The sequence below is a fragment of the Scylla paramamosain genome, unplaced genomic scaffold, assembly GCF_035594125.1.
Source record: "Scylla paramamosain isolate STU-SP2022 unplaced genomic scaffold, ASM3559412v1 Contig3, whole genome shotgun sequence".
In the NCBI taxonomy this organism is placed as follows: Eukaryota; Metazoa; Arthropoda; class Malacostraca; order Decapoda; family Portunidae; genus Scylla; species Scylla paramamosain.
In genome coordinates, this window is record NW_026973668.1 from 3,714,981 (window position 1) to 3,728,433 (window position 13,453).

The 13,453-nt window shown below is 46.9% G+C and overlaps 1 protein-coding gene across 2 annotated transcripts; it reads right to left on the reverse strand.

Moving 5' to 3' along the window:
* Positions 1 to 2,593: 2,593 nt before the first annotated feature.
* On the reverse strand, positions 2,594 to 3,789 carry LOC135096347 (uncharacterized). Of its 2 annotated transcripts, none has more exons than XR_010264704.1 (3): positions 3,594 to 3,789; positions 3,399 to 3,494; positions 2,594 to 3,101 (listed from the first exon to the last, which is right to left on the reverse strand). XR_010264704.1 is itself a non-coding variant. In XM_063997800.1 (3 exons), exons 1-3 carry the CDS (start codon positions 3,691 to 3,693, stop codon positions 2,887 to 2,889), a joined length of 396 nt encoding a protein of 131 aa, XP_063853870.1. In that variant the 5' UTR covers positions 3,694 to 3,789; the 3' UTR covers positions 2,594 to 2,886. The 2 variants fall into 2 exon arrangements, 1 of the variants encoding a protein (XP_063853870.1); XM_063997800.1 differs by having other exon boundaries at positions 2,594 to 3,086.
* Between the last annotated feature and the right edge of the window lie 9,664 nt (positions 3,790 to 13,453).

Below are 13,453 nucleotides of genomic sequence, written 5' to 3' on the forward strand. Positions count from 1 at the left end.
ATATATCCTATTGAAGTCCTTTTGGAGCAGGTCACAGTCCTCTTTATTCTTTACTTCCTTCATGATCTTGCATCATCAACAAACAGACTTGCATCACTTCCTGTCTCCTTAACCATATCATTTATGTATATAGCAAACATAATAGGAGGTAGAACTGATCCCTGAGGAACTCCACTGTAAACACTTTTGAATGTAGATGTTTTGTCTCTTATAACTGTCCTCATCTTTGTCCTTTAGGAAGTCTTCCATCCATGCCAATAATTTTCTTCCCACACCACCTTCTTCTCTAAGTATCCACACTAGTCTCTTGCGTGGAACTTTGTCGAAGGCCTTCTCCGGGTCTAAATAAATGCAGTCCGCCCATCTGTCTCTTTCTTGTATTATATCGGTAACTCTTGAATAGAAGCACACCAAGTTAGCAGTACAGGAGTGTCCTTTTTGAAAGCCAAACTGTCACTTATTATGTCTTTGGTCTCCAGGTATTCCATCCATTTGTCTCTAACTGCCCTTTCACAGATCTTGGCCACCACACTTGTCAATGATACAGGTCTGTAATTCATCAGATCCTCTCCCTTGCCTTCTTTGTATATTGCAATAATATTTGGGCTCTTCCAGTCTTCAGAGACTCTATCTACTCTCAGCAAACAATTGGTGATACTGTGTATTTTAGCATTTTAGCACTTGGCTCACTGCTGCACTCTTTCAACACCCAGTTTGACACTCCATCCGGTCCATGTGCCTTCCTTGCATCTAACCCACTCAGTAATTTCTACACTTCTTCAATAGATATCTGGATCTCATGCAAGGTGTTACCCTTCATGGTTATTTCCTCCTGATTGTTGAAGTCATCTTCCCTGGTGAAAGCTTTCTGAAAACAGTCATTCATTTCATAACTTCTGCCATTTCTGCTGCCTTTGTGTATTGTAGTTCATTCACTTCCAGCTTGCTTATCCCTTCTTTGTTTTTTTAATTTACTGTATATGAATTTGGCCAGTCCTTACACCTCTCCACTGTATCCTTCTCATAGTTTCTTTTTATCTCTCTGCATAGACAAATGTCATTTCTGGCCTCCGCATAGTTTTTCTACAGTTCTGGCCTTCTTTTTCCTTCTCCATTTATTCAACACCTGGTCACTCTTACTTTTTGCCTCCGTACAACTCTTGTCAAACCAGTCACTTTTCCTAATCTCTCTCCTGTTCACTTTTGAAACGATGGTATTGGTCATGTTAAAGGCGCTCCAATCTGCCTGTGTAAAAATCATTTCATGGCTTTATGGTCTGCCTTCCTATAGTTCAACCTTTCAATCTTGTGATCCTCTTCTCTCAGACACTTTAAAGTCTCTGTTATTTGGAGTTCAATTAACACGTGATCACTCTTGCTTAAAGGGGAGTCTCAGGTGACACTTTCTATAATTTCTGGGTCTTTCATGAAAATCGAGTCCAGTCTCAGTGGTACACCATCACTTCTAAATCTCGTGTCAATTGCAATCCATTGTGTTAAAGTGTTTTCCATGGCTAACTTCAGCATTTCATTCCCCCATGATTCGTCACTTCCTTCACTTGTCCATTCATCTCAATTTAGTTCTCTACAGTTGAAGCCACCCATGATGGTCAGCTTGCATTTCCTCTGGCACGACGCGTCAGTCATATACTCGGCTGACGCCTCCACACCTGTTCTGCTGCGCAGCACCGGATGGTGGCACTCGGAGAAGGTGTGGCATGTGCTGGTGTGGTGGCGTGCAGGACAGGCAGCACGTTCACTGCAGTACTAGTGGCACATTAACAACATTTCTGTATCATCAACAGGATACTTCCTTAGGGTTAATACTTACTTAAGATGTAATGTGTAATGTGCACCGCCTCTCTCTGCCTCCCCGACATCTCACCTGTTTGGGCAGATGGTTTAGGGTGCTGGGTGGAGACTTGGCTGAGAGACACGGGGTGTGCTGGTGGCGCAGACTGCCGGGAGTGGATTCCAGGAAATTGTTACTGAAGAAACTTGTTGTATGTTTGTCTGAAGAGACTCACACTGTCTTGGGCATAAACAAGAGTTGATACTGACACCAATAACATTTGTATAGTACCAGCTGCTCTCTCTCTCTCTCTCTCTCTCTCTCTCTGCAGTAGGTAATGCAATGATCTCCCTTTCCTGTGCCTTGCTCCACTGTGAGGTCTTGTTCAAGTCAGTGTGAGGAATTCCACAGTCAGTGTGGCTTGTCATTCTCTTAATATTGAGGCATCATCTGCAGACAGAATGACACGTTTCTGAAGGTGGTGTGGCTCGCCTCGCATGACTCGTTCTCCTTGATGTCCTCTTCAGCGTCACTACTGCAGTGACACGGCAGCTCTTTCCCATGGGACACACATGTGCATCTCCTCGGCTGAGTCCATTCTCCTGGCCAGCAATGGGTCTGGCCTAGCTTGGCCATCCTCTCCCGGCTGCCCGCCGAGTCATCCAGCTGTCCACTGTCGGTCCCGCTGGTCTTTCTCCCTGAAGTGTTTCCCATGTTGCTTCCTTGCCGGCAGAGTCTGCACCCAGCCATTCTCTTTGTTGTGCAGGACTGTTGTGGAGCAGCTTTATCACTAGTGCTGGGACCCTTCACCACACCACTGGACTCAGGGAAATGAGAGACAGGGTGGAGCAGCTTTATTATCAGTGTTTGAGTCTTACAACACACGTCAAAACCAAAGGCAATCAGAATGCCGCCTGTGCCAAACTAACTGCCTGATATGCCCTGGCCCACACAGCACAGCGTCGGTGAATGAGTGTTGTGGTGAACGAGTCCTCACACCTGTCACGGCGCACCTGCTGGCACCCCAGTGTGGCTCACTGCACCAGAACACTTGCACCGCGATTCACGCCGCCACACACCTTACAAACAATTCCCTACGTGTGGAGGACACCAACCACACCACCTGCAGGTGTACAACACTTGATGCAGCACAGCACTGGGGGCACCACTCTCAAAGGGCGCCTCTTTGTCTCCACTACTTTTGGCAGGCTGTGGTGGAGTGACTGTGTTGTGGTGGCTGTGATGGTGGTGTAGCAGGCTGTGGTGGAGGTGGCTGTGGTGGTGATGCAGCAGGCTGTGGAGCAGGTTACTGTGTCATGAAGGAAAAAAGTCAAGGCTCTATTGATGGAAGAAAAACTCTTGTGAGTCTTATTATTATTATTACTATTATTATCATTATTATTATTATTATTATTATTATTATTATTATTATTATTATTATTATTATTATTACTATTATTATTATTATTATTATTATTATTATTATTATTATTATTATTATTAGTAATAATAACAATAAAAACTTGTTATCACTACTTACTAACAATTACTAGCCTTATAATATTATATCACTCACACAACTCTGAATATTACTGCTGATACTAACAATTTTTTAAGTCCTCCTCCTCCTCATCTTCATCTTCTTCATCAGACTCATAAGTCAAAAATTGAGGCTGACAAGAAACACATCTCGTCAGATTCCCTGTATGGAAGAAACCAAGGGTAATTAGAGGCAGCACACACACACACACACACACACACACACACACACACACACACACACACACACACACACACTCACCTGAACACCTTACACCCCCACAAATTGATAGTGACGTCCTCCAGCTCTCTCCACTCCTCCTCCTCAGTGATGGTTTCCTCTGGTATCGAAAAACTTCCATACTCCCTCGTCACCCTGACCCGCGCGTCCTTGAGGAGGTGAAGCAGGCGCCGCCACTCTGCTGCCTCCATCCTGCCCCGGGGGAATGCCATTTCTCTATATCTGGAAGGGTAAATGAAAACATGACAGAAGTTTTATTTTAATTAGTTTGTTTGTTTGTTTTGCTTATGGTAATTATTATCTTTTTTTTGTGATTTCTTTTGTTTCATTATTGTTTTATTTATTGATGCTTTATTTATTATGAATGTTTTTATTTTTATAAATGCTTCACTTTTTGTTGTTTTTTTTGTATTTTGTGTTATGTTATTTTACTTTTAGTTCCATTATTATTTTTTGGATTTTATTTAATTTTATTTAATATTTATTTCTATTGCTTATTAAATTTAGTTTTTTTTATTGTGTATTTTTTTGTATTTTCACATATATTTTATATTTTTTGTTTTTATTTTGATTATATTTCATGTATTTTCATTTAGAATATTTCTTTACACTAGTTATATATAAATATATATATATATATATATATATATATATATATATATATATATATATATATATATATATATATATATATATATATATAATTTTTTTTCTTTTATCTCTTATGTAAGAGGGCCATTGACCAAGGACAGAAAAAAAAAAGAGAGGCTCATTTGTTGTCAGTAGCCATAAAAATGTCAAATAGAATGGTAAAAAATTGAAGGATAAGTGTCTTGAAATGTCCCTCTTGAAGAAGTTCAAGTCATAGGAAGGTGGAAATACAGAAGCAGGCAGGGAGTTCCAGAGTTTATCAGAGAAAAGGACGAATGATTCAGAATACTGGTTAACTCTTATATTATAGAGGTGGCAGAATAGGGATGAGAGAAAGAAGAAAGTCTTGTACAGTGAGACCATGGGAGGAGGAGAGGCATGCAGTAAGCAAGATCAGAAGAGCAGTTAGCATGAAAACAGTGGTATAAGATAGCAAGAGATGCAACATTGTGGTGATGAGAAAAAGACTTAAGACAGTCAGTGAGAGGAGAGGAGTTGATGAGACAAAAAACATTTGACTCGACCTTGTCTAAAAGAGCGTTATGAGTGGAACCTCCTAGACATGTGAAGCATACTCCATACATGGATGGATAAGGCCCCTTTATAGAGTTAGCAGCTGGGAGGGCGAGAGAAACTGGTGGAGATGACTCAGAACACCTAACTTCATAGAAGCTGTTTTAGCTAGAGATGAGATGTGAAGATTCCAGTTTAGATTATAAGTAAAGGACAGACTCAGGAAGTTCATTGTAGAAGAGGGAGACAGTTGAGTGTCATTGAAGAGGGGATAGTTGTCTGGAAGGTTGTGTCGAGTTGATAGATGGAGGAATTGAGTTTTTGAGGCATTGAACAATACCAAGTTTGCTCTCCCCCCAATCAGAAATTTTAGAGAGATCAGAATTCAGGCATTCTATGGCTTCCCTGCTTGAACTGTTTACTTCCTGAAGGGCTGGACGTCTGTGAAAAGACATGGAAAAGTGCAGGGTGGTATCATCAGTGTAAGAGTGGATAGGACAAAAAAGTTTGTTTGATTTATTGATTTGTTTCTCCATATAGAGTGCTATTCATGCTTTTTAGCGTTTTTTTTTTTTTTTTACCAAAGAAGCTCAAAAACATACATAACACTCGTTTCTGGTAATGTCTTTTCGTTTCTCCGTATAGGGTGTTTTGCATGTATTTTGGTGTTTTTCTATGCAATAAGCTCAAAAACACTAAAATACTTGTTTAGGAAAAGTTATTCTCCTTTTCCATAAAGAGTGTTTTGCATGAGTCTTAAAGTTTTAGTACGTAAGGAGTGAAAAATAGATGTTTTGGTAATTTTTTTGTCTTACTTATACAAGTTTTCCATACTTTTTTTTTTTTTTTTTTTTTTGCGTTTAGGTTCATAGCACATTCATGAACACTCAAAGGACACGTTTCTTGAAATCTCTCTTCTTTTCGCCATGAAGGGTGCTTTGCATGCATTTTATCGGTTTGGTGTGAAATACACTCAAAGTAAACGTTTTTCCATATAGAGAGTTATTTATGTGTTATCCCGTTTTGGGGCTCAAGGTTAAAAGCACTCATAATAAATGTTCATCGCAGTGTGTTTCCATTTCCCATATAGGGTACTTCTCATGGAATTTGCCATTTTTTTTTACGTAAGAAGGTTAAAAACACTCAAAATTCTTGCTTTTGGTAATGTTATCCTGTTTCACTATAAATCGTGTTTTGCATGACTCTTAGCTTTTTGCTACGAAATTAAGTCAAAACACTTAAATGCCACATTTTTAGTAATGAAGTCAAAAACAATGAAATGTCACGTTTTTTTTTTTTTTTATAATAATTTCTATTCACATATAGGATGCCTTCCATGTTTTGTAGGCTTCTGTTGCCTAGCACGCTCATAAACACTCAAAAGACACGTTTCTGGAAAGGTCGTTTCCTTTCTCGATAGATGCATATATATTTTCCGTTTCTCTATAAAAGGATAAAAGGTTTTGTATGCGTTTAAGCGCTTTGGTACGTAAATAGTTCAAAACACTCAAGAGACACGCTTTTGCTAATGATTTATCTTTTTCCATATAGTGTTATTTTTATGCTTTTTAACGTTTATCGTGGCTAACACCCTGAAAACTCCCAAAAGACACAATTCAGTTAATGACCTTTCCTGTCCCCATTAAAGGATGGCTTTGCATGCATTTTGGCGTTTGGTACCTAACACTGGGAAAAACGCTCAAAATACACGTCTTTGGTAATGATGCTTTGTTTCGCCATAGAGAGTGCTATTCATGCCTTTTAACATTTTGATACCTAAGATTTTAATAACTCTTATAACATACATTTCTCTTAATATTATTTTCTCTCCCCATATAGAGTACTTTTCATGCATTTTAGTATTTTTGTACGTAACAAGCTGAAAATCTATGGAAATACACGTTTTTGGTAAAGTTGTACATTTTCTACATAAAAAGTGTTTTCTCTGCTTTTTAGCATTTTGGTACGCAAGTAGCTTAAAAAACACTGAACAGAGATGTATTTTTGGTAATATATTCTTTTCCCATATAGGGTACTCTCGATGGCTTCTAGCGTTTCGGTCCCTAACACGTCCATAATTACTGAACAAAAACGTTTCTCAAAATGTCGTTCCTTTCCCCATTTAAGATGCTTTACATGCATTTTGGCTTTCTAGTGCCTAACAATGTTAATTAAACTGAAAATACACGTTTTTAGGTAGTGTTGTTCTGTTTCTCCATGCGTTTTAGTGTTTTGGTAATTGAGAAGTTCAAAAACATTCACAATACATGTTTCTCGTAATGTATTTTTTGTCTGTTTTGGCGTTCATGTACGTCACAAGCTCAAAACAGTGAAAATACTTGTTTATGGTAATGCTACTCTGTGTCTCCATAAAGGGTGTTTTGAGTGCGTTTTAGCATTTTGGTACGTATGTACTAGAATGTAGGAAAAAGAAGAGAAAAAGAAAAAGAGGAAGAAAGGATGGGAGATGGTGATAGCGGATAGTAGGAGGTGGCGGATGGTGGATTGCGGATGTTGGAAAGTGGTGGATGATGGAAGGTGGCAGATGGTGCATGGCGGTTGATGAAAGGTGGCGGATGGCGGATGTTGGAGGTGGCAGGCGGTGGATGACACGAGCCGCCTGCCACTTCATATCGTACGAAAACTGCCACCTCCCAATAACATCCATCATCCAGCACCTCAACATCACCCATCCACCACCTCACATCACCCATTCACTACCTCACACCACGCATCATCCGCCACCTCCCAGATGGATGGTGGGTGGTGGCGATGGTGGCTGTTGGATGTTGGGTGGTGGCGATGGTGGCTGTTGGATGTTGGGAGGTGGCGATGGTGGCTGTTGGATGTTGGATGGTGGGTGGTGGCTGTTGGATGTTGGGTGGTGGCGATGGTGGCTGTTGGATGTTGGGTGGTGGCGATGGTGGCTGTTGGATGGTAGGTGGTGGCAATGGTGGCTATTGGATGTTGGGTGGTGGCGATGGTGGCTGTTGGATGTTGGGTGGTGGCGATGGTGGCTGTTGGATGTTGGGAGGTGGCGATGGTGGCTGTTGGATGTTGGATGGTGGGTGGTGGCTGTTGGATGTTGGGTGGTGGCGATGGTGGCTGTTGGATGTTGGATGGTGGGTGGTGGCTGTTGGATGTTGGGTGGTGGCGATGGTGGCTGTTGGATGTTGGGTGGTGGCGATGGTGGCTGTTGGATGTTGGATGGTGGGTGGTGGCTGTTGGATGTTGGGTGGTGGCGATGGTGGCTGTTGGATGTTGGGTGGTGGCGATGGTGGCTGTTGGATGTTGGGTGGTGGCGATGGTGGCTGTTGTATGCTGGGAGGTGGCGATGGTGGCTGTTGGATGTTGGATGTTGGGTGGTGGCGATGGTGGCTGTTGGATGTTGGGTGGTGGCGATGGTGGCTGTTGGATGTTGGGAGGTGGCGATGGTGGCTGTTGGATGTTGGGAGGTGGCGATGGTGGCTGTTGGATGTTGGGAGGTGGCGATGGTGGCTGTTGGATGTTGGGAGGTGGCGATAGTGGCTGTTGGATGTTGGGTGGTGGCGATGGTGGCTGTTGGATGTTGGATGTTGGGTGGTGGCGATGGTGGCTGTTGGATGTTGGATGTTGGGTGGTGGCGATGGTGGCTGTTGGATGTTGGATGTTGGGTGGTGGCGATGGTGGCTGTTGGATGTTGGATGTTGGGTGGTGGCGATGGTGGCTGTTGGATGTTGGATGTTGGGTGGTGGCGATGGTGGCTGTTGGATGTTGGGTGGTGGCGATGGTGGCTGTTGGATGTTGGATGGTGGGTGGTGGGTGGTGGCTGTTGGATGTTGGGTGGTGGCGATGGTGGCTGTTGGATGTTGGATGGTGGGTGGTGGGTGGTGGCTGTTGGATGTTGGGTGGTGGCGATGGTGGCTGTTGGATGTTGGGAGGTGGCGATGGTGGCTGTTGGATGTTGGGAGGTGGCGATGGTGGCTGTTGGATGTTGGGAGGTGGCGATGGTGGCTGTTGGATGTTTGGTGGTGGCGATGGTGGCTGTTGGATGTTGGGTGGTGGCGATGGTGGCTGTTGGATGTTGGGAGGTGGCGATGGTGGCTGTTGGATGTTGGGAGGTGGCGATGGTGGCTGTTGGATGTTGGGAGGTGGCGATGGTGGCTGTTGGATGTTGGATGGTGGGTGGTGACTGTTGGATGTTGGGTGGTGGCGATGGTGGCTGTTGGATGTTGGATGTTGGGTGGTGGCAATGGTGGCTGTTGGATGTTGGATGGTGGGTGGTGGCTGTTGGATGTTGGGTGGCGGCGATGGTGGCTGTTGGATGTTGGGAGGTGGCGATGGTGGCTGTTGGATGTTGTGTGGTGGCGATGGTGGCTGTTGGATGTTGGGAGGTGGCGATGGTGGCTGTTGGATGTTGGGTGGTGGCGATGGTGGCTGTTGTATGGTGAGTGGTGGCGATGGTGGTTGTTGGATGTTGGGTGGTGGCGATGGTGGTTGTTGGATGTTGGGTGGTGGCGATGGTGGTTGTTGGATGGTGGGTGGTGGCGATGGTGGCTGTTGGATGTTGGGTGGTGGCGATGGTGGCTGTTGGATGTTGGGAGGTGGCGATGGTGGCTGTTGGATGTTGGGAGGTGGCGATGGTGGCTGTTGGATGTTGGGAGGTGGCGATGGTGGCTGTTGGATGTTGGGAGGTGGCGATGGTGGCTGTTGGATGGTGTGTGGTGGCGATGGTGGCTGTTGGATGTTGGGTGGTGGCGATGGTGGCTGTTGGATGTTGGGTGGTGGCGATGGTGGCTGTTGGATGGTGTGTGGTGGCGATGGTGGCTGTTGGATGTTGGGTGGTGGCGATGGTGGCTGTTGGATGTTGGGTGGTTGCTGTTGGATGTTGGGTGGTGGCGATGGTGGCTGTTGGATGGTGGGTGGTGGCTGTTGGATGTTGGGTGGTGGCGACGGTGGCTGTTGGATGTTGGGTGGTGGCGATGGTGGCTGTTGGATGTTGGATGGTGGGTGGTGGCTGTTGGATGTTGGGTGGTGGCGATGGTGGCTGTTGGATGTTGGATGGTGGGTGGTGGCGATGGTGGCTGTTGGATGTTGGATGGTGGGTGGTGGCTGTTGGATGTTGGGTGGTGGCGATGGTGGCTGTTGGATGTTGGGTGGTGGCGATGGTGGCTGTTGGATGTTGGGTGGTGGCGATGGTGGCTGTTGGATGTTGGGAGGTGGCGATGGTGGCTGTTGGATGTTGGGTGGTGGCGATGGTGGCTGTTGGATGTTGGATGGTGGGTGGTGGCTGTTGGATGTTGGGTGGTGGCGATGGTGGCTGTTGGATGTTGGGAGGTGGCGATGGTGGCTGTTGGATGTTGGGAGGTGGCGATGGTGGCTGTTGGATGTTGGGTGGTGGCGATGGTGGCTGTTGGATGTTGGATGGTGGGTGGTGGCGATGGTGGCTGTTGGATGTTGGATGGTGGGTGGTGGCTGTTGGATGTTGGGTGGTGGCGATGGTGGCTGTTGGATGTTGGGAGGTGGCGATGGTGGCTGTTGGATGTTGGGAGGTGGCGATGGTGGCTGTTGGATGTTGGGTGGTGGCGATGGTGGCTGTTGGATGTTGGATGGTGGGTGGTGGCTGTTGGATGTTGGGTGGTGGCGATGGTGGCTGTTGGATGTTGGATGGTGGGTGGTGGCTGTTGGATGTTGGGTGGTGGCGATGGTGGCTGTTGGATGTTGGGAGGTGGCGATGGTGGCTGTTGGATGTTGGGTGGTGGCGATGGTGGCTGTTGGATGTTGGGTGGTGGCGATGGTGGCTGTTGGATGTTGGGTGTTGGCGATGGTGGCTGTTGGATGTTGGGTGGTGGCGATGGTGGCTGTTGGATGTTGGGTGGTGGCGATGGTGGCTGTTGGATGTTGGGAGGTGGCGATGGTGGCTGTTGGATGTTGGGAGGTGGCGATGGTGGCTGTTGGATGTTGGGTGGTGGCGATGGTGGCTGTTGGATGTTGGATGTTGGGTGGTGGCGATGGTGGCTGTTGGATGTTGGGAGGTGGCGATGGTGGCTGTTGGATGTTGGGTGGTGGCGATGGTGGCTGTTGGATGTTGGATGTTGGGTTGTGGCGATGGTGGCTGTTGGATGTTGGGTGGTGGCGATGGTGGCTGTTGGATGTTGGGAGGTGGCGATGGTGGCTGTTGGATGTTGGGAGGTGGCGATGGTGGCTGTTGGATGTTGGGTGGTGGCGACGGTGGCTGTTGGATGGTGGCGATGGTGGCTGTTGGATGTTGGGTGGTGGCGATGGTGGCTGTTGGATGTTGGATGGTGGGTGGTGGCTGTTGGATGTTGGGAGGTGGCGATGGTGGCTGTTGGATGTTGGGTGGTGGCGATGGTGGCTGTTGGATGTTGGGTGGTGGCGATGGTGGCTGTTGGATGGTGTGTGGTGTTGATGGTGGCTGTTGGATGTTGGGAGGTGGCGATGGTGGCTGTTGGATGTTGGGAGGTGGCGATGGTGGCTGTTGTATGGTGGGTGGTGGCGATGGTGGTTGTTGGATGTTGGGTGGTGGCGATGGTGGTTGTTGGATGTTGGGTGGTGGCGATGGTGGTTGTTGGATGTTGGGTGGTGGCGATGGTGGTTGTTGGATGGTGGGTGGTGGCGATGGTGGCTGTTGGATGTTGGGTGGTGGCGATGGTGGCTGTTGGATGGTGTGAGGTGGCGATGGTGGCTGTTGGATGGTGGGTGGTGGCTGTTGAATGTTGGGAGGTGGCGATGGTGGCTGTTGGATGGTGGCTGTTGAATGTTGGGAGGTGGTGATGGTGGCTGTTGGATGGTGGGTGGTGGCGATGGTGGCTGTTGTATGGTGGGTGGTGGGTGTTGGAGTTTGGGAGGTGGTGATGGTGGCTGTTGTATGGTGGGTGGTGGCTGTTGGATGGTGGGTGGTGGCGATGGTGGCTGTTGTATGGTGGGTGGTGGCTGTTGGAGTTTGGGAGGTGGTGATGGTGGCTGTTGGATGTTGGGTGGTGGCGATGGTGGCTGTTGGATGTTGGGAGGTGGCGGATGGTGCATTCTAGAAAGTGGTGGGTGTTGAAAGGTGGAAGTGGCGTGTGGTGGAAGGTGGCGGTGGTTAGGGTGCTGTGGCCCCAAGGAGAGCCTGAAAAGTCTGATAAGTGGCGCTCAGTCCATCTTGTGGGTCTTTTCTTCAGGCTCACCTAGGCGCCAGAGCATCCTGACTACCACTAGCCATCCTATCCATACCATTGCCAGCTTGGTGAGTATCCAGGGCTTCCTGTTGGACTCCGTCTTGCCCTGTTGCCGAGCCAGCCAATTGAGCACCTTGGCCAGCTCTGGTGACATGTCCACCTTTGCTCCGCGGCACAGAAGAGACATGTCCCCGTGGCCCTCAGTTAACGCCTCACACAGGCGGCGGCTCGCCTCATCAGCTTCCGCGGCCTGCTGCTTCAAGAGAGCTGCCGCCTGTTGCTCGTCGGCGCGCAGAGAGCGCATGATGGAGGCAGCCTTTGTCCGGGCCATGTCCGTCTGCTGCTGCTGGAAGGCGAGCTCAGCTTCCACCTGCTGCACCTTCTGCTGCAGCAGGATTATGTCGGGCTCCGGGTCCTTCAGAAGCAGCCGGTGCGCCTTGCTCTTCGCAGACAACAGCTGCTGGTGTTCCAGCTCTAGCAGGAGGAGCTGGCCCCGCTGTGTCTGAAGCACCAGCGCCTCCAAGGCCTCCTCCGCGGCGTGCTGTTCCTCGGCCACGGATGCGCCGACCAGCATGATTACTGTGAAGTAAAGTAATTTGCTCATTTGAGTTTTCATTTCTCAATTGTTTATTTATTTGTGAATTTGTTTGTGTTTTTGTGCACGTGGTCCGAGACGTGAATTTGAGATGTTGGAAACTGTATACTTAGCAAAATGCGAAAAACAGCAAACGGTTTACTTAAATATTACTATTAATTAATTATCAGGGGATCGGATTACCAGGGATGGGTGGGTGATGGGGTTGGTGGGAGGAAGGGAGGGACGTGGGAGGGGAAGAAAACACCCATCTTCTCTCTACCCTGCTTGCTGAGAGACATGCAAGATAGTCATTAAAACTTTTCCTTTTCTCTTTGATATCACTCTATGCGAAATCTGAAAGCACCCTCACATTCAGGGGTGTTTTATGTCCGAGAAGACATGTTTAATTTGAAGAATAACCTCAAAATGGGTGGACATAACGATTATCAATAAGTGTATAAACCGTAAAATTTGATTCCTTTATTTATACTCTCTATAATTATGGCCTTTCTTACACTACTGACATAACTGAACAAACACAGCTTCGTCTGTGGATATAAACTAAATTTGCCAAAATTGTGCTATAGCTGAGTTAAGTGAAGAAATAAAAGTATTTGTAAGTAAGACTGAGTTTCGCCCAGACTCTGCTCGGTATTGCAGTGCAGGGTTGCCATCATAATACATAGGTCTTGCTGAGATTCTTACTCTGAACAGAGACACCATCTAATTTGTATCCCTGGCTGTCTGTCAATGAGAAACACCCAGTATTCTTTTTCCTAACCTCTAATCCTTCTCCTTATTCTGTCACTCTTTTCTACGTGGAGCACCTTTGATCACAATTTCATATCTGCATCTTGCCTTATCGCTCCAATTCCTCCTCAGGATCCCCCAAAGCGGAGGTGCCTCTGCCGTTTTGCTACCGCTAATTGGTTGAACCTGAGGATGTATCATTCTGATTTTCCTTGGAATTACTACTGCTT

Bases quoted from the DNA above. Each gene is read 5' to 3' on its own strand.
- LOC135096347 (XM_063997800.1), bottom strand. From the start codon at position 3,693: ATGGAAGTTTTTCGATACCAGAGGAAACCATCACTGAGGAGGAGGAGT. The intron at 3,495-3,593 runs GTGAGTGTGTGT...TCTTCCATACAG, and splicing joins TGGGGGTGTAAGGTGTTCAG to GGAATCTGACGAGATGTGTT. The intron at 3,087-3,398 runs GTTAGTATCAGC...CCTGCTCCACAG, and splicing joins GGAGGAGGACTTAAAAAATT to CCTGCTGCATCACCACCACA.